This window comes from Punica granatum, chromosome 4 (assembly GCF_007655135.1).
Source record: "Punica granatum isolate Tunisia-2019 chromosome 4, ASM765513v2, whole genome shotgun sequence".
Classification (NCBI taxonomy): Eukaryota; Viridiplantae; Streptophyta; class Magnoliopsida; order Myrtales; family Lythraceae; genus Punica; species Punica granatum.
Genome location: NC_045130.1, coordinates 7,037,193 through 7,057,031, shown reverse-complemented (window position 1 = coordinate 7,057,031; position 19,839 = coordinate 7,037,193). Strand labels below are relative to the sequence as shown.

Below are 19,839 nucleotides of genomic sequence, written 5' to 3'. Positions count from 1 at the left end.
AAGCAGATACATGAAAAAATGCCCAATTAAATATTACAATAGCAGAATAAACGGTTTACCTACTAGTAAACGATAAAGGCAAATAAGTGAATAGAATCACTTTATAGAAAAACATATACAATTACCATTCACTATCTTGAAGCCATTAATTCCAGTCACAACCTTCTAACTGCCTTTTCATCATGGACCCCAATAGTAATCGGAAAGGGGAAGAAACTTGTCCTTAATCCACGATGAAATTAAATTTCGCTGCAAGAATTCCACGACAAAGTAGAGTAGCTGGGATATTTTGGGACAGTATCCATACGCTAGATCCCGGCACTGGTTGTGGCCTTTGGACCAAAAACCGATCGATCAATCCTAAATGGCCCAAACCTAGGACAATCAAACCAAAGCGGCCATGGCCTTATAGCTCATTCAGACCAACGATCGTCACTAGGTAGCCAAAATGGCTCAATCCTAGGACAATCAAACCAAAGCAGCCATGGCCTCCATGGTCGGTTCAGACCAGCGATTGTCACTAGTGAGTCAAAACTTGTCAAAAACCAACAAAAAAAGGCAAGCCCCAAAAAGTTAGTTCGAGTAGACGGAGGTTGAATTAGTCGGACCAACAGCTAGATATTTTGTTGTGGTATGCGGGGATTCTGTTGTAGGGAAGAGGCGGAGAAGCCACAGATGAGAAACCGCCACTAGAGGGAGGGACAGAGCCAATCGGACATATAGGATGGATGACATTGTCTCTGCTAAGCCACCAGTACTGTTGATTGTGTAAGGTTTGTTGCAACGCTCTCGTAACCCCTGCACATGGTCGATGCCTCCAAAGAAGCTGTGGCATCACCACACTATATAATATAGGTCTGAGTAGCCCGAGAGAGGTCGGGCACGACCCCCGACGGGGAGGGGAAACCACCGCCACGCTCACCCATCGGAGATTGAGAGGAGTGGGGTGAGGGTCCCTACAACCACCAGGACGCTGTCATCACATCTTTAATGCAAACTGACCGTGCATCCTCCAACCCGCCCCAATGAGTCGATTCGACCCGAACATAAAAGAAAAGATCCGAATCGGACTCATCATCAAACGCCCTAATCCACACCCTTAAATTGTCGTACTTTGTTGAGATTGGCTTAGATCCAGACAGATCGGCGTCAATGTCCCTGGTTCGAGTAGTCTGTGTGCCGATAGAGTGGGATGAACCTCAATCTAGGGTCGATTTGGTTGAAACCGGGCCGTTTGAGCACTGTTCGGGGCGGGGTAGAAAGGGAAGAGGCAGCAGCTTGATAGACCAACAACAGGTAGGTAGTGGCTTAGACCAGCTACAGGAGGACGAAGTCAACGCTATGCTTAGCGCTTAGCGTGGAAGAGCAGCACCGTCTTCGGACCCTCGATGCTTCAGGCGGGGTCGACGCTGCCTAAGGTCCTCCATCAGTCGGATAGGCGAAGGAGGTAGAGGGAAGAAGATAGGGTTAATAGGAGGTAGGGCCACTAGATGACTGGACACGTAGGCGGCAGTGGGAGGGGAGGACTGTGATTTTGTTCTCTGGGAGAGTTTTTAGAGAAATAGGGGGTTGGAAAGAGACTTAGGAAGGTCTGTTTGCATATTCCAATATGTAAAGATAACATTAAATAAGGAAATGAATGAAAAGGATGTATGGTCATTTCATTCAACTCCATCATACATACTAAACACAACCTTGGAGCTTCTATCATTAGTTTAAATTTCTTTGACATGTCTACCTGCAGCTCGGTTGCACGGAGTCGACTTCAACCCAATATCACAATCAAAATTGGTATAAAGTGCAATACATCAACACACTGATACCGGGTACCGGGTAAACCCGGAACCGGTCAGAACTTACCCGTTAGGGTAAGGTCCGAGTAGATCCTATTGAAAATAGGGTAGGTTCTGGGTATTAAAATCAAGAATCGGTGAAAATCGGTTCCAATTCCGGTTCCTACCTATAGGGTACCCGGAACATGTTATTTATTAAAAAGAAAAAGAAGAAAAGAGTAACGTTACCGTCTCGTCCAATGAATCAGAATAGAGACACTTTGTTGTGTGAGATCGTATTATGAATGTTTAATTTTGTCGATGGATTGATGAGACATATCATTTTTTTGTTATTGTGGATTAATCTAAATTTTGTTGATATTCTATTTGGCGTGATTACTGATCATGTATGTGACATTTTCGGTTTTATTTAGTGAGAGAAAAAAATTTACATGTTCCTACAGGGTATCCGGAACATGGTATAATATAGGTTCCATGTAGGTTTTGATTTCAGGATTCAACATGATAAGGTCTGGTTCCAAAATCCTGAAAGCTGTCTCTTACAGGATAAGGTCCGATTAACGTAAAAAATATAGGGTACTCGGAACCGATCACTCCTACTTATCAATTATGGTTGTGAATGCTCTCTAAGTTAAAAGTAGAATTAAGTACAATCACTTTAGCGCATTTAGCAAGATCAAAAAATTATTGACCTTGTTTGGCAAATGAAATTTTTTTAAATTTTATTACACTTCACTCCTTTCCAACAATAAATAATTATATTTATTTGAGGTTGTAATGATTGTGTTATTGAATTATGAGAAAAATAAAAAAAATAATAATGAATAGTTGAGAAAAAGTAATGATTATGTTGTTGAATTGTAGAAAAAGTAAAAAATAGTTGAGATAATTTAGTATTAAAAATTGAATTTAATAATAATTAGATTAAAAAATTGAAGAAAAATGGAAAAAAATAATAATTATGTTGTTGACTTAAAGATTAGTGAAATTAAAGTAGAGTAGAGTTAAAAAAAATTCATTTGCCTCAATTTCTCAGACTCTTTCTTTTAAAAAAAATAATAAATTTTTGCACATAAAAAAAAAGTTAATTTTCAAAAGGCAATAATGCAAATTTCTTGGATGGTTGTGGACAAATATATATGCCTCTTATTATAGATTTAAAATTTTTGACAAGTTGAAATAACAATGAATTACGAGCTCAGATTTTCAGAAAAAATGGAAGTTGAAAGACTTTCTTATACCGATCTCCGACTTTCATACATACATATATAGATGTATGTGTATATATATACATAAAAACTTCAGGGGGTGATGTAATTCAAATAGGAAACTGAAGGGTGCAGAAAGTAACATCTCCTGACCAAGCAACATAAAATTAATTTGTACCACTGGCCCATGAGGCACAAGCCTCGTTTTGCTTGGGCCCAGTCGTGCAGACTGTCCCATGGGCTCGACAAAATCTGATCGTTGCTGCAAGCTGGAACAACAATTGCTGTGTTCCCTTTCCCCCTTTTGCTGGTGAGTATCGATTCTAATTTTTGGTGAAACTACGAGATATTATCAAATTAGTGATTAAGACATCAACTTGCTCTAACTTTAAAGTGTTTTCAGTGGGTTTCAAGCTCTTATATGCAGATCCGTTTAAGTTTGATAAGGGTATTCATAACAATTCGGCATGATGTAAATTTTGAATCGGAAAGAAATACTTACATATGGAAGACGGAAACGTTTTGAGTCACGTAGTCTACAACAAGCTGCAGGCAGTTACCTACTTTGAGGTAACAAATCAACCGTCATTTTAACGACCGACCCTCAGGGAACATTTTGATCCCACATCCTAAGATCAGCCACACATATATGATTCGTTCCAAAGTCCTTCGAAGGACTGTTTATGATTACTTCATTTTTCGGTTACAAACCAAGTCCGTAATCGAACATGAAATATACCGTCTCTTGGTTTTGGGACTAGGAGGCCGTCCAAATGTCAACCAACTTTGCAAAGGTTGTTGAGGGAGGACCCACCATCCTCCAAAGCCTCATTGGCCTTCTCCTTCATCCTCAAGCTCTTCTCCCTCAGCTCCTTCCCTCCTTCCTCGGCCATTAACTCCCTCACCGCCCTCTCCACCTCTTTCCAGCCCACGATACCGCCGCCGCCCTCGTCCACTGCGATTGCCATCCTCATGTTCTCCACCAGGATGTTCCTGTTCAAGTGTTGCTCTGCATAGAGCGGCCACGCGATCATCGGGACCCCAGCCACCACCGCCTCCAGCACCGAGTTCCACCCGCAGTGCGTCATGAAGCCCCCCACCGATCCCTTGCTCAGCACTTCCACCTGTGGAGCCCACGACTTCACGACCCTCCCTCGGTCCCTAGTCTTCTCCAGGAACCCGTCTGGGAGCACGCTCTCGAGGTTGAACTCGGACAGGTTCGTATTCACCTGCTTGCTTATCTCGTCGGAGGCCGGTCTCTTGAGCACCCAAAAGAACCGCTGCCCGCTCCGCTCCAGCCTGACGGCGATCTCCTCGACCTGCGCCTCCGTGAATGTTCCCCGACTCCCAAAGCAGAGGAACACGACCCTGTTGCTCGGCTGTTGGTCGAGCCATGCTAAGTCGTCTTGGACATTAATGCTGTCAGTGTCCCAGCTTTCCGGCCCACTGACGAGTGGTCCAATGCAAAAGATAGGCGGTGTCGGGCCGCCGGGGACGCAAATGCCGCTGGTGAGGGCCCGAAGCCCAGTCAGCTCTAGCTCCTCGAACGTATTGACCAGAATCCCATCCGACTTCGCCAGGAAGAAGCAGAATTCATGCATATTGGAGAAATCGGGGTCGTCCTTGTCAAGGGCTGGCTCTGGCATCTCGGTGGCCTTGAGGGGCGGCAGCCCGCCGGGGAGGTTGAGCAAAACGCCGTGTTGATCCTTCAGACTCTTATCTGCCATTCAAATTATGTCAAATTAATCAACATAATATAGTGTATCTAATAGTAATAATAATATGCTGAATGATGATAATGAAATCCACTCATTAAGTTTTCTTTTTGGGGCGAATATTTACCGGACTGTGTTTCAACAGGTTAGATATGAACATGAAATCTCATACTGGTGCATGGGACAGGTCGGACCTGGGTATGACATGCGATCTGCCCTGCCCTGGCCGGACCTGCCCCCGATCCGCATAGGAAAATTTCATTCCTTAATTATGCATATTGAAAATTCTGACTCACGTTCAAAACGGGAGTAAGCCACCTCTAATTACCAATCGATAGACAGATGGTACATACTCATTTTTTTTAAGTTATATGTAATTCATTTTTAATTTAAATAAATAATATATAATGTAAGTAAATTATTCAAAATCGTATAATTTTATTTTAAAAAACACAAATAACTTACTTAAAGATACCGTACATTCACTTTTCAATCCATGGTCTTATAAACTAACCTGTGGCTTACGATATTTATCCAAGCATAGATACAAATATAGAATATACAACTATATAATACTTCATTTAAATAATCATAGCATTGTATTTTTTTTCCTAAAACCAATCGGGCAAGCACGAAGTTTGAAAACGCGTATGTTTCCTAGGCTGAAGCTAGAGATGTAACCAACATGGATTGATTTAAGCGATTCAATAAATATTATTCTTTAATAAAATTTCGGATTCAAATCTTATGAACGAAAATTCATTCTAAGAAAGTTTTACTCTTTAATAAATCAACCCGATTTAAATTGAGTTAGTGTAAGACTTATTAGAATTCGGGATATTAAAGTGCACGTCGAAAAAAAAGTTTAAAGGTGAATATATTAACGAGCTTGGTTGTGAGGATGACTCGGAGGTAGAACACTAACGGGTGGGGCACGGTTCCACGTATTTCACATTTATATCATGATATGTGCTTTCAGTCGATAAATACATCTAAATTAAATGTCTTAGCTAATTGGATTATGTATATTATATATGGATATAAAAAGAAAGATGAATTCTTATTAGAAAAAAAAAGAAAGAAAAATGAATTACTAAAGTTAGAATATTATACTAGAAACAAATTGATTGATCTAATTAAGATTTTACTTTACCTAACTTTTCGAAGATAGTCGGGAAGTAAAGGAAGGCAGCAAGGTCCGAGGCCCCGGACGTATAGAAGTAGTAGACCGGGACGCCGAGTTCCCGAGCTACCGGCAGCGCTGAGCCACAGAACATGTCGATCACGGCCACCGCCAGCTGCTATCTCGAGCAGGGAGCGGCGGAAGTTGGGGGCGTTGCGGTTGATGAAGTCAAAGAGGACAGCACCGGGGCTGCGCCTCTGGACCATTTCGGGGTCCTCGGCGAGGGCGGGGAACTGAACAAAGGAAATGGCCGGGTGAGAACGGGAGATGGAGGCAATGTAGGAGTCGACCGAGGGGGAGTCCATGCAGCTGGTGGTTAGGAGGATGGTGATGGAGAGGTCGGTGCTATGGTGGCCGAGGATGAGCTTCCCGAGCTCGACCATTGAGATTATGTGGCCAATCCCGGGGGCCGGGTACACTACTATCGTCTCGGCATTCATCGACGTACCAGGGATCGGACGAAGGATCGGTCGATGAAGAAGAAGACGATGAGGAGAATGGGACTAAGCTCAGTGAGATCACTTGGGAACGGGAATGAAGTGATGATGAGCTATATATAGAGCATGCGGTGGGCCCAGTGTGCGGTGGACTAAGCTAATAGCTAATAGCCAAGTGCGCGGTGGACTAAACTAATATATAGCTTGTAGCAGCGGGCCAAGTGTGCGGTGGTACAATCACTGAGACTTACCACAAATAGCAATGGCCGTACTAGAGGATCAATCTGATTCGACCTTGAATTGTAAAGTTTTCTATTGAATTCTTGAACTTTCCTAAAATTGTCTAGATTTACAATAAAGTTTTTTCCATATTAATATAAATTATAAATTCATTTTTTTATATATTTTTCTTATTGTAAATTTTTTTCATAAAATTCGTGCAACGTACGGATTCAATAATACTTCTATAGCGTAAAAACAAAGAGACCACTGAAGCTATCTTATTGTCATTTATAAATTATTATTGCTAGAAAATAATAGTCAAGTATCACTTCTTTATAAATTATTACCGTGTTGAAAATCAACACATGCAGAAAATATTAGTCATGTATCATGTTTTTATAAATTATTAATGATGACCATCTGACTAGCCATCAGTGTAAGTCGGGAAATATTAGGCATGTATCACTTCTTTATGGAGGGTAGATGGATTTTTCATTGGTATATATATAAGGATGAGTTTCCAATTGGCCCGCGAATTTGTTAGTATTCGGAAGATAATGGGGCTAATTCGTATCGGAGAAATGCACTGAGAAGGTTACAGTTGCTCATTGAAACGGGGTGCGTGTCCAAAGACCGTGCTTTCTACAGAGACAGCTAGCTAATCCACTCTCGTGTTCTTATGGACTCGCAGATTGTAGGAACTACCTAACTTTTGCCTCATTAACTGAAAACGGGTCGGTCATCCTCTCAACCTTTTCTGGCAGACCACCAGTGGCATGGACCTCCTACTGGACTGCACTGCCTATCTCGTCGAGGCCATTGCCATCACCCTCCTGATCGCCTCCAGCAACTTCACGAACAATGGCATGCTATGCAGGATCTTGGATGTACAATCCCCTTGTTTGGTTGGCTTCAACAATTTCTTAAGTGAATTATCAAACTTTCGAGGCAGCAAATAGACAGATAAATCGCCAAAAGAAAAAGAATCTCTAGAAATTTAAGTGTGTTTGTTTTCGGAATAATATTCAACTCAACTCAATTCAACTCCACTTATCTTCAATTCAACATCACAATCATTACTTTTTTTATTTTTTAAATATTTTTAACCATTCAATTCAATTTTTAATATTAAATTCTCTCAACTATTCATTATTTTTTCACAATTCAACAACACAATCATTATTTAATTATTATTTTCTCTCAATTATTTATTATTTTTTTACACTTTTTCTCATAATTCAACAATACAATCATTACAAACCAATTAAAACCAAAACTCAACTCTCAATCCAAACACATTCTAAGTTTTCAATCTGTACAGAGTGAGTATTACACTAATAGGCCCGCCAACTCTTCAGCGAGACCTCTTTATCCTCAAATTGAACATGCTGAGCTACAGAGTGAATCATCATTACAGGAGCTTACATCCACGGAGAGAAAAGCCGGACAATACCCCCGACATAGCGAGAATTTACTGAGGATTCGGCCAGTCAAGACAGGCAATTGAACGGGGGAGGGTGGAAATGAAGTTACCGACTAGGAATTAGCCTTCGTGGTGCTGTTAAGTGCTCTGTGGAGGTGGAAGCCTTCGCCTTGATCACCGTTCAGTGACCTCCTCTCGAGGCAACAAGCTGTCAGCTGTCTTAGTAACCTCTTGAGATAAGAATGGAGGCAGCCTTGCAAGTCATTCACGTTAGGATTCGTGGATAGGATCATCGCATTCACCATATCAGCCACTACCTCTCGCCGAGAATCCTCGAGAAGGTACCCTGCAAAGGACTCCTTTGGCTGTTCATATGCCAGCAGAGCTACACAATCCTGCAGATCATAACAACTAATCATAAATAAACATATAGAAAAAAAAAATAGACGAACATTCATGTCCATCTATATCACATGCCAAATATGAAATAAAGTTAGCAATATAAAAGACAAACTCGATCATTGTAGTCTTGGTACCTGAACAAGTTACTCGAATCGGGCCAAACTGAAATACTTTTGACAGTTCAATCCTTCCATATTTCACAGCCTCATCCAGCTTCCCAACCTAAACCGATGAAAAAAATGTTATGAATGATAGAATATTAGATCGATAGACATACTAGAGACTGACATGACTCTCATATTAACTATAAGGGGCTGATCATTTTTTCATTATTATGGACCTCTTTTGAATCGTTATCATATCTCACAGAAATTGATATAAAGCAGTCTGGCAAGAGCAGGTGCAACTCAATGTTGCACAGAAGTCACATCAATGCTCTCTAAGTTTGAAAGTGGAATTAAGTACAGCCACTTTAGAGCATTTTGCAAGATCAAAAAATTATTTAATTTCTCACAGATTCTTTCTTGTTTTTAAGAAAGAAAAATTTAAAATTTTCGCACATTAAAAAAGTTAATTCTCAAAAGGTAATACGCAAAGTTGTTAGATGGTTATGGACAAATATAAAAGTCTCTTTCTTATTATAAAGATTTAAAATTTTTGATCAGTTTAAAAAACAATATATTACGAGCTTAGATTTTCAGAAAAATGGAAGTTGAAATACTTTCTTATACCGATCTCCGGCTTTCATATATATGTATATGTATATGTATATGTATGTATAAAAACTTCAGGGGGCGATGTAGTTCAAACAGGAAACTGAAGGGTGCAAAAAGTAACATCTCCCGACCAAACAACATATAATTAATATGTACCACAGGCCCACGAGGCACAAGCCTCGTTTTGCTTGGGCCCAGTCGTGCAGCCTGTCCCATGGGCTCGACAACATCTCAAATTGTTGCGTTCCTTTTTCCCCTTTTTGCTGGTCAGTATCGATTATAATTTTTGGTCAAACTACGAGATATTATCAAATTAGTGATTAAGACGTCAACTTGCTCTAATTTTAAAGTGTTTACAGTGGGTTTCAAGCTCTTATATATCCAGATCCATTTAAAGTTCGATAGGGGTGCTCATAATTGTTCGGTATGACGAAGATTTTGAGTCATAAGGAAGATGGAAACGTTTTGAGTCACATAGTCTCCAACAAGCTGCTGGCAGTTACCTACTTTGAGCTAACAAAATCAACCGTAATTGTGCATCGTATAGAACAAAAGAGAAAAATGACCATCAACCACCTGCCGTCAGAGAACATTTTGATCCCATATTCTAAGATCGGCCACACATACATATATGATTCATTCTAAAGTCATTGTAAGGACTGTTTATTATTAATTCATTTTTCGGTCACAAAGCAGGTCCGTAATGGAACATGGGATATGCCGTTACTTGGTTTTGGGAACTAGGAGGCCTTCCAAATGTCAACTAACTTTGCGAGGTTGTTGAGGGAGGACCCACCCTCCTGCAAAGCCTCCTTGGCCTTCTCCTTCATCCTCAAGCTCTTCTCCCTCAGCTCCTTCCCTCCTTCCCCGGCCATCAACTCCGTCACCGCCCTCTCCACCCCTTTCCAGCCCACGATACCGTCACCGCCCTCCTCCACCGCGATTGCCATTCTCATGTTCTCCACCAGGATGTTCCTGTTCAAGTGTTGCTCAGCATAGAGCGGCCACGCGATCATCGGGACCCCAGCCACTACCGCCTCCAGCACCGAGTTCCACCCGCAGTGCGTCATGAAGCCCCCGACCGATTCCTTGGTCAGTACTTCCACCTGTGGGGCCCACGACTTCACGACCCTCCCTCGGTCCCTAGTCCTCTCCAGGAACCCGTCTGGGAGCACGCTCTCGAGGTTGAACTCGAACAGGTTCGTATGCACCTGCTTGCTGATCTCATTAGAGGCCGGCCTCTTCAGCACCCAAAAGAACAGCTGCCCACTCTGCTCCAGCCCGATAGCGATCTCCTTGACCTGCGCAGCCGTGAATGTTCCCCGACTCCCGAAGCAGAGGAATAGGACCCTGTTGCTTGGCTGCCGGTCGAGCCATGCCAGGTCGTCTTGGACACCGATGCTGTGAGTAGCCCAGCTTTCCGGCCCACTGACGAGCGGTCCAATGCAGAAGATAGGCGGTGTCGGGCCACCGGGGACGCAAACGCCGCTGGTGAGGGCCCGGAGCCCAGTAGGCTCCAGCTCCTCGAACGTATTGACTAGTATCCCATCCGACTTCGCCAGGAAGAAGCAGAATTCATGCATATTGGAGAAAGCGGGGTCGTCCTTGTCAAGGGTCGGCTCCGGCATCTCAGTGGCCTTGAGGGGCGGCAGCCCGCCAGGGAGGTTGAGCAAAACGCCCTGTTGATCCTTGAGGCTCTTATCTGCCATTCAAATTAATCAACATAATATAGTGCACCTAAAAGTAATAATAATGTGCTGAATGATGATTATGAAATCTACCCATTAAGTTTTCTTTTTGGGGCGAATATTTACCGGACCGTGTTTAAATAGGTCAGATATGAATATGAAATCTGATGCTGGTGCATGGGACAGGTTGGGCCTGGGTATGACATGCGATCTGCCTTGCCCTGGTCCGATCTGCCCCGATCCGCATGGGAAAATTTCATACCTTAATTATGCATATTGAAAATTCTGACTCTCGTTCAAAATGGGAGGGAACTACCAATAGACAGATGGTACATACTCATCTTTTTTAAGCTATATGTAATTCAAAATCGTAAGTAAATTATTCAAAATCGTATAATTTTATTTTAATTCTTAAAGATACCGTACATTCACTTTTCAATCCATGGTCTTATAAACTAACCTGTGGATTTCGATATTTATCCAAGCATAGATACAAATATAGAATATACAACTATATAATACTTCATTTAAATAATCATAGCATTGCATTTTTTTTTTCCTAAAACCAATCGAGCAAGCTCGAAGTTTGAAAACACGTATGTTTCCTAGGCTGAAGCTAGAGATATAACCAACATGGATTGACTTAAGCGATCCAATAAATATTATTCTTTAATAAAATTTCGAATTCAAATCTTATGAATAACGAAAATTCGTTTTAAGAAAGTTTTATTCTTTAATAAATTGACCCGATTTAAATTGAGTTAGTCTAAGACCTATTAGAATTCGGGATATTAAAGTGCAGTAAAAAAAAAAGTTTAGAGGTGAATATATTAACGAGCTTGGTTGCGAGGATGACTCGGAGGTAGAACAATAATGGGTGGGGCACGGTTCCACGGATTTCACATTTATATCATGATATGTGCTTTCAATCAATTCATACATCTAAATTAAATGTATTAAGCTAATTGGATTATATATAGCGTATATGGATATAAAAAGAAATTTGAATTCTTACTAAAAAACAAGAAGAAAGAAAAATGAATTACTAAAGTAAGAATATTATATTAGAATCAAATTGATTGATCTAATTAAGATTTTACTTTACCTAACTTTTCGAGGATGGTCGGGAAGAAAAGGAAGGCAGCAAGGTCCGAGGCCCCGGACGTATAGAAGTAGTAGACCGGGACGCCGAGTTCCCGGGCCACCGGCAGCGCTGAGCCACAGAACATGTCGATCACGGCCGCCCTGACACGGCCGCCGCCGGCTGCTATCTCGAGCAGGGAGCGGCGGAAGTTGGGGGCGTTGCGGTTGATGAAGTCGAAGACGACGGCAGGGCGGCTGTGCCTCCGGACCATTTCAGGATCCTCGGCTAGGGCGGGGAACCGAACAAAGGAAATGGCCGGGTGAGATCGGGAGATGGAGGCAATATAGGAGTCGACCGAGGGGGAGTCCATGCAGCCGGCAGTTAGGAGGATGGTGACGGAGAGGTCGGTGCTGTGGTGGCGGAGGATGAGCTTCCCGAGCTCGACCATTGAGATCATGTGGCCAATCCCGGGGGCCGGGTACATTACTATCGTCTCGGGATTCATCGACGTGCCAGGGATCGGATGAAGGATCGGTCGATGATGAAGAAGAGGAGGAGGAGAATGGGACTAAGCTCAGTGAGAGCACTTGGGAAAGAGAATGAAGGGATGAGCTAGCTAATAGATAATATATATATATAGTAACTAGCAGCGGGCCAATCATTGAGACATTTCTTGTTAGGTACTACAAGTAGCAATGGTCGCATTAGTCTACCAATCTGGTATTATTCTATCAATCTGACTCGAAACTTGAATTATAAAGTTTTTATTGAATTCTTAAACTGCCCTAAATTTGTCTAAATTCACGATAAAGTGTTTCGCATATTAACATATATTATAAATTCATATTTTTATATTTAATTTGTTATAAATTTAATCTTTTTCGTAAAATTCGTGCAACGTTTAGGTTTAATAATACTTCTATAGAGTAAAAGCAAAGACTGGTTATGGACTCCTGGAACTACCATATTGTCATTTATAAATTATTACCGCGTTGAAAATCAACACGTTCATTGATGACCATCTGACTAGCTACCAGTGTAAGTTGGGAAATATTAGTCATGTATCACTTCTTTATGGAGGATAGATGGATTTTTCATTGGTGTATATACAATAAGGACGGGTTTCCAATTGGCCCACAAAGTTATTCGTATTCGGAAGATAAATGGGGCCGATTCGTATAGGAGAAATGCGCTGAGAAGGTGACAGTGGATCGTTGATACAGGGTGCGTGTCCAAAGACCGTGCTTTCTATAGAGACAGCTAATCGACTGTCGTGCTCTTATGGACTCGCAATGTTCGGTCATTTGCCTCATTCACAAAAGTACGACGACCATAGGAACTATCTAATTTTTGCCTCATTAACTGAAACAGGTCCGTCATCCTCTCAACCTCTTCTGGCAGATCACCAGTGGCATGGACCTCCTACTGGACTGCACTGCCTAGCTCGTCGAGGCCCTTGATGGCTCTAACACTGCCATTGCCAACATCCTCCTCATCGCCTCCAGCAGCCTCACGGACAATGGCATGCTACGCAGGATCTTCAATGTACGATCCCCTTGTTTGGTTGGCTTCAACAATTTCTTCAGTGAATTATCAAATTTTCGAGGCAGCAAAGACAGATAAATCGCCAAAAGAAAAGGAGATCGCGAGAAATTTAAGTTTTCAATCTGTACAGAGTGAGTATTACACTAATAGGCCCGCCGACTCTTCAGCAAGACCTCTTTATCCTCAAATCGAACATGCTGAGCTACAGAGTGAATCATCATTACAGGAGCTTACATCCACGGAGAGAAAAGCCGGACAATACCCCCGACAGAGCAAGAATTTACTGAGGATTCGGCCAGTATGGACAGGCAATTGGACGGGGGAGGGTGCAAATGAAGTTACCAACTAGGAATTAGCCTTCATGGTGCTGTTAAGTGCTCTGTGGAGGTGGAAGCCTTCGCCTTGATCACCGTTCAGTGACCTCCTCTCGAGGCAACAAGCTGTCAGCTGCCTTAGTAACCTCTCGAGATAAGAATGGAGGCAGCCTTGCAAGTCTTTAACGTTAGGATTCGTGGATAAGATCATTGCATTCACCATATCAGCCACTACCTCTCGCTGAGAATCCTCGAGAAGGTACCCCGCAAAGGACTCCATTGGCCGTTCATATGCCAGCAGAGCTACACAATCCTGCATAGCATAACAACTAATCATAAATAAACATAACGAAAAAAAAAGAAAAAAAAAAGACGAACATTCATGTCCAACAATATCTTACCAAATATGAAATAAAGTTAGCAATATAAAAGACAAACTCGATCATTGTAGTCTTGGTACCTGAACAAGTTCCTCGAATCGGGCCAAACTGAAATACTTCGACAGTTCAATCCTTCCATATTTCACAGCCTCCTCCAGCTTCCCAACCTAAACCGATGAAAAAAATAGTATGAATAATAGAATATTAGATCGATAGACATACTAGAGACTGACATGACACTCATATTACCTAAAAGGGACTGATCATTTTTTCATTATTATGGATCTCTTTTGAATCATTATCAGATCTCACAGAAATTGATATAAAGCAGTTTGGCGAGAGCAGGTGCAACTCAATGTTGCACAACTCCCTACTACGATAATATGATAAACCGAAGTTGGTACGAAAATTTAGAATATTATGATCAAGATGGAGGCTATCTTCACTTTATCTAAGCTTGACATTCCACAAAAAGGATAAATACTGACAAATTCTAAAGAAAATAAAATTAGAGGAAAATTGCATGTAAATGGAAGTTACCCGGACTAGCTCGATAAATTTTTGACAGTGTAACAGAAAACAAGTAGCTGATTTATCATCCTGCATTACGCAAAGGAAATAGTAAGTGGTTAACCAGCAACCAAAGTAAGTTATTCACGTAAAGCAAAAGAAGATTGTCATGTAATTAATTAAAACTTCAGAAGGACAAAACTCTAACTGGACATATGTGGTCAGAAGTCACATCAATGATCGATTCAAACAAATCAATAAAAGACATGCTCTTAATCAAGCAATATTTGCAATAAACTAAATAAATGTGCACAGAAATCGGACAGCAATCGTCAATAAGGGTCCAAACCTGAACAATCTGTGGATACCATTCGTGGAGCCTACTGAACGCAGCATCAATCTCCCCATTCCTAATTAGCTTTATACAGAGAGAAATCAGGAATGTCAAATTCCAAGTACTAATAACTGCAAAAGGTGCAATGAAAAATTCAACAACAGTTCAGTTCCAAAAATATGAGTGTTGTAGAATTTGTTATAGTAGATGCTGTGGAACCCAGTCTCAAGAAGATTATGGTGAGGAATATCTAAACTTGAATATATATTTTATCAAAATTTTAGCCAGCAACTGTTGCCTGCTGCAAAATAAGCCATGCTCATGCTTCCGCTGAGACAGATGGCTAATCCGCTAGCATCTATTCTTAAGCAAAATTCCCATGGAAGGTGGATCTCCCTCCCAATGGATGGAAAATAGATTATCAGTAACTGGAGTAAGCAAGAGTGCTAGGATATCTCAGAATTCTTAGCAGTCAATTGCCCGAAACCTATTGGCATCCGGTTAGGGACACAACTATTTAATCCCTCACTTGTACTTTTATGTATCAATAGAAATTATCATCCCAGGCTCCATTTCTATATAAGCTCAGCTTGTTATATACATAACATTTTGGGGCAATGAAACAATGGTATACTTATAACAAATATGACTTTCTATATCTGAGGTATTTTGATGATCCATAAGAACCACTTATGCCATTTGAATGATTCTACAAGACCAAGATCACATGTAACCATAATGATGTAATCAAACAATGGATAACTCAGATAGATAGCATCATTTAAGGAGGAAAGTTGAAAACTGGGATATTTCTGAATATATATTGAAGCCGATTCACATATAAAAAATGATTTTGGGTTCCTTTCTTTCTTACCTGACGAAGGGTTTTTCTCTGGCTTAAAGCATATAGTAGATCCTGCTCATCAAATCCATTTTCTTGGTTCATGGAAACGGGAGGGACGGTACTTTTGCCAGCCATGTATAATGAATTCAGCGTATCTTCATAACCATAGTGTAGCAAGTAAGAGCGGACAATCCTGGTATTTAAAACAGATAAAGATCCGTCAAAAAACACTTTCAAGAAGAATATATAGCCTATTCTAGATGTTACAGAAGCAATATTACTAAGGGCAGCAGGAAACTTCGAATGACATTAACAAATTTAGACAAGGTTTACTAGGGGAGGAGACAGATGCATAGACTGATATGTTTACTCAGCAGGAAGTCAATGAACTATCATAAACATATCCTGTTTCAAAGAAATATATTAGATTAAGTTCAAATCCTGAAGATGCTTCTCTGGGGAAGTTTAGGCTTTTGCTCAAGTTGATATAATATGTCTCAAGTAACACAAGAAATATCTCCTGTGGGGCTGGTAGTTGGTACCAATATGGTTGGGACAAGAAATATCTAGTGGCTGAATTGGAGCCTGGCAATTAACATTAGCTGACATAGAGGTGATTAGGCAGGATCATATCCTATCAATAGCAAAAGGAAATTCAAACACATATATCCTAACAGCTCTTTTGTGCAGATAATAACCGCACATCAAAGCATGCTCATCTAGGCACACAGAGTACTTTGGACAGTCGAGATCTAATTGGGAGACATACTTACTCATAACTAACATTGGGTGGCAAGGATATTTTCTCAATGGTTGCTTGTTGCTTGAGTCTTTCTTGTGCTTCAAATGTCTATAGAAATTGATGAACATGTAAGAAAACAATCAATATCAAAGACGCAGAAAATGCTAACTGAAAATTGGTCATTGTCTCAAAATATTAACTGTACAGTTGAAGGCAACGTTCACGTTCATAACCCAAAAAGAAGATGCAAGTATTAAAATAAAATGAGAATTCCAACCCAGCAGCTCAAGTGGGCTAATTGAAGTGAAAGGAGGCTCTCTGTCTTACTTTTACATGGAACCAACCATGGGAAGCAGAAAAGATGTTTTGGAATAGATTATCTAATTATTTGCTTTATGGTTCCAGATAAAATCAAATCTATAGTCCTCAAGGGACGGAGGCAGGATTTTTAGTCAGCGGGGGCAACGTAATTATGTAATTCATTTGTAAGTACTCCGAAAAAAATCAACTAGGGGCAGATTACATAAATGATCTATGTTGGTATGCACTTGGGGGGGTGGGGGCAAAATCCTCTTTTAATAACAAGAAATTTAGAAAATTTTATATAAAAAGGACGGGTTTGGGGGAGGTTCAGGGGGGCAGTTGCCCCCCCTCAGGTGCATATCCCTCCATCCCTGGTCCTACACCCTACATAAACTTTGTTAAGTTTTTAACAATCAACTATGGCAGTATTACTGCATCTTCAACGAAAAAAAATGAGGACCAGAACAACCACGAAAAGAAAGACGGCTAAAGGCAGAGGAGAAAGAGGAAAGGGATGTTGCCTTGAGATCAAAGTCAAAAGGTTTCTGTCCGAAGTTGACATGCACCCTGCAACAACCAGTAACAAGAGTGGATCAACACAACTACCATAGTACTCGACTGCTCATAGAAGAGTACATGCAATGAGAAAGAAAGAATACATACTCCTCATTTTGGCTGTGCACTGCAACTGTAGGAAACAAAGGACCCTTCATGTCCTTGTAGACGGTTCCTACCACAGCTCCATTTTTGCTGGAAGCAGAATAACAAAATAGTGCATAAACATAAAAACTTTAGAATAGTCAATGAGATAAACTGGAAGTATATTAATATTAGACAGAGGCACATCACAAGTCTAGACCACAAGGATATCTGTGCATCGTTGTGCCCATAAAGAAAAGGTGTATGCCATCTTACGTGAAAAAGAATTCCTGTGAGGCATAGTTAATACCACCCCCAACTACATCTCCAGTTGCATATGTTGGTCCAAAAGGTTCTCCCTTTGCTCCTCCACGATAAAGCAGTCCATCATCACCATGATATCCACAACTGTTGGCTTCCCAACTATAAGGAATTAGAAACAAGTAATAGTCATGAGTTGCTATCTAAGAAGCCATTTTCTAATTCATAATAGAATGTACATAAAGTACTTAGTGCATTAAGTTAAGCGTTGATTCCTCTTTCCATCTTTATGGTTATATATATAAGGGAAAGACACTTCGGTAAAAAGAGCTTTTCCTGGGGAAAATGAGGAAACTCTGTACAAGATAGAAACTCGAAAATTTATTCTTTTGCAACTTGGTCTTCAGGACTTTTTACTGAATTCTATAATTAATGCTCGGACATCTTCTCTATGCCTGATAGATTTTTTCGCGTTTCCCCAGCACATGGCTTCTTTAACTCATGCAACTATCTAGTACAAGCTTATGGCAATTGTGATGAGTCAATGGCTAGATAAGAGAACGATAGCAACCTCCTGCTCGTTGAGTTCAAGTTTTCATATCCTAAAGGTCTAGCAAATCATCCCACATTCATCACAGTTCAGCCACAAATTCCTATGGCACTTCTTAAGCAACGGAAATGCATTGGAATCAATCCTTCCCATCTTTCCATCCAAACTCTTGTATCAAAGGTTCAAAATCTCTCTTTTAAGGTTTTCATGATTATCCTTAACTGTACATAGACTTTGTATACGACACGCAATGCTACAACGTAATGCATGGCTAGCAACAGGCGGTAGTATAGAGATATACTGGAGGAAGGTTTTACCAATAGTAGAAGAATGGTAAATGGGCCCCACCTTCCCAAAATAGACAATGGCAGCAGGCAGATGCAACAAGCATGACATTCCCGTCTAGTTAGCAGCCGCGACATTTGTAATCAACCAAACGAGATTTTATGGTATGACACTAAACACCGGCAAAACTTTCTTTATGCTAACCTTGTAAAATCAACTCGTTATATATTGCAGAAAAGTAAAGCCCATAGAGTTCACTGGATAATTCTCATAGACAGCAGCAGCCTTCAATTTCACATTTTCATTCACTTCATTCTATTTCTTACTCCAAGAGAACAAATCGATCAAATTTAATTTGCAAATGATAAATACCGAATCGGTGGTTTCCCTCAAACAGCAGGCCGACCCCCATTGAACAAGATTAGACACCCAATGCGACATTTTGGTTTATTGAGAAAATGAGGCAAATTACTGGCAAGAACATGGGGCCTTACCCGGGCTGCCTAAAGAAACGCTCAAGAAAAAAAAATCGAGCATAGGCATGAGGAACAAGGGGCCTTACCCGGGCTGCCTTCTCATCTTGAAGCTCTCACTGGTGAACCCGATCGAGACCTGGCCCTTAACACCAGCGTCCTTCACGTACATCTCGAAGTAGTAAAGCAGCCGCTTGAAGGGAGCCGGCCTGTTCGCCTGCACAGCCCCGACGTCGTGGCCGTGTAGGTTCACGCTGGTGTACTTGACGGAGAGCTTGTCGGTGGAGACTACCAGAAAGCCGCCGGAGCTGTTGATCGTGTTCAGCTCGGTGGGAGCTTCCTCCGCCTCGGCTTCGTCCATGGCGGAGGGAGCCGCAGCAGAGCAGAGCCTCGCCTGGTCGAGGAAGTAGAGGCCGAGATCGCGGCCGCCGATGGAGTTGTTGGTGGAGGTGCTGTTGCTGCAGCTGTCGTTGTTGCTGCTGTTCATCGTATTGAAGCGGAAACCCTAGAAGCTCAATCGGAGATCTGAAGCATCTGCTGAATTTCAATCGGAACGGAATCTCCGTCGTCTTCTTCTCCTTCCTCGATTCGTCGTTCTGGGGAGAATCTCAGCAGAGCTTGCTCGCAAGCTTGAGTGAAGAATGGATACACGACTCAAGGGCTGTGATTAGATGCGGTGAGTTCTTCTTTGAGCGTCGGGGCAATTCTCTTTTCTGCCCCCAAATTTAGCGTAGATTCCTTTTCGCACCCCAAAAATTAGATCCGTTTGGTTTCACAAATTTTTTTAA

At 41.3% G+C, this 19,839-nt stretch overlaps 3 protein-coding genes across 3 annotated transcripts; all 3 read right to left on the bottom strand.

Annotated features, from left to right (window-relative positions):
• Positions 1 to 3,525: 3,525 nt before the first annotated feature.
• Positions 3,526 to 6,339, bottom strand: LOC116203301 (UDP-glycosyltransferase 88F5-like). Its single transcript, XM_031534982.1, has 2 exons — positions 5,970 to 6,339; positions 3,526 to 4,721 (listed from the first exon to the last, which is right to left on the bottom strand). Exons 1-2 carry the CDS (start codon positions 6,337 to 6,339, stop codon positions 3,778 to 3,780), a joined length of 1,314 nt encoding a protein of 437 aa, XP_031390842.1. The 3' UTR covers positions 3,526 to 3,777.
• A 3,282-nt stretch (positions 6,340 to 9,621) lies between these two features.
• LOC116206194 (UDP-glycosyltransferase 88F5-like) lies at positions 9,622 to 12,497 on the bottom strand. The gene is made up of 2 exons (XM_031538995.1): positions 11,893 to 12,497; positions 9,622 to 10,801 (listed from the first exon to the last, which is right to left on the bottom strand). The coding sequence occupies exons 1-2, from the start codon at positions 12,374 to 12,376 to the stop codon at positions 9,840 to 9,842; spliced, it is 1,446 nt and encodes a 481-aa protein (XP_031394855.1). The 5' UTR covers positions 12,377 to 12,497; the 3' UTR covers positions 9,622 to 9,839.
• A 994-nt stretch (positions 12,498 to 13,491) lies between these two features.
• LOC116204830 (ran-binding protein M homolog) lies at positions 13,492 to 19,715 on the bottom strand. Its single transcript, XM_031537148.1, has 10 exons — positions 19,141 to 19,715; positions 17,759 to 17,905; positions 17,507 to 17,593; positions 17,365 to 17,410; positions 16,572 to 16,648; positions 15,829 to 15,991; positions 14,970 to 15,038; positions 14,651 to 14,710; positions 14,191 to 14,277; positions 13,492 to 14,043 (listed from the first exon to the last, which is right to left on the bottom strand). The coding sequence occupies exons 1-10, from the start codon at positions 19,536 to 19,538 to the stop codon at positions 13,762 to 13,764; spliced, it is 1,416 nt and encodes a 471-aa protein (XP_031393008.1). The 5' UTR covers positions 19,539 to 19,715; the 3' UTR covers positions 13,492 to 13,761.
• Between the last annotated feature and the right edge of the window lie 124 nt (positions 19,716 to 19,839).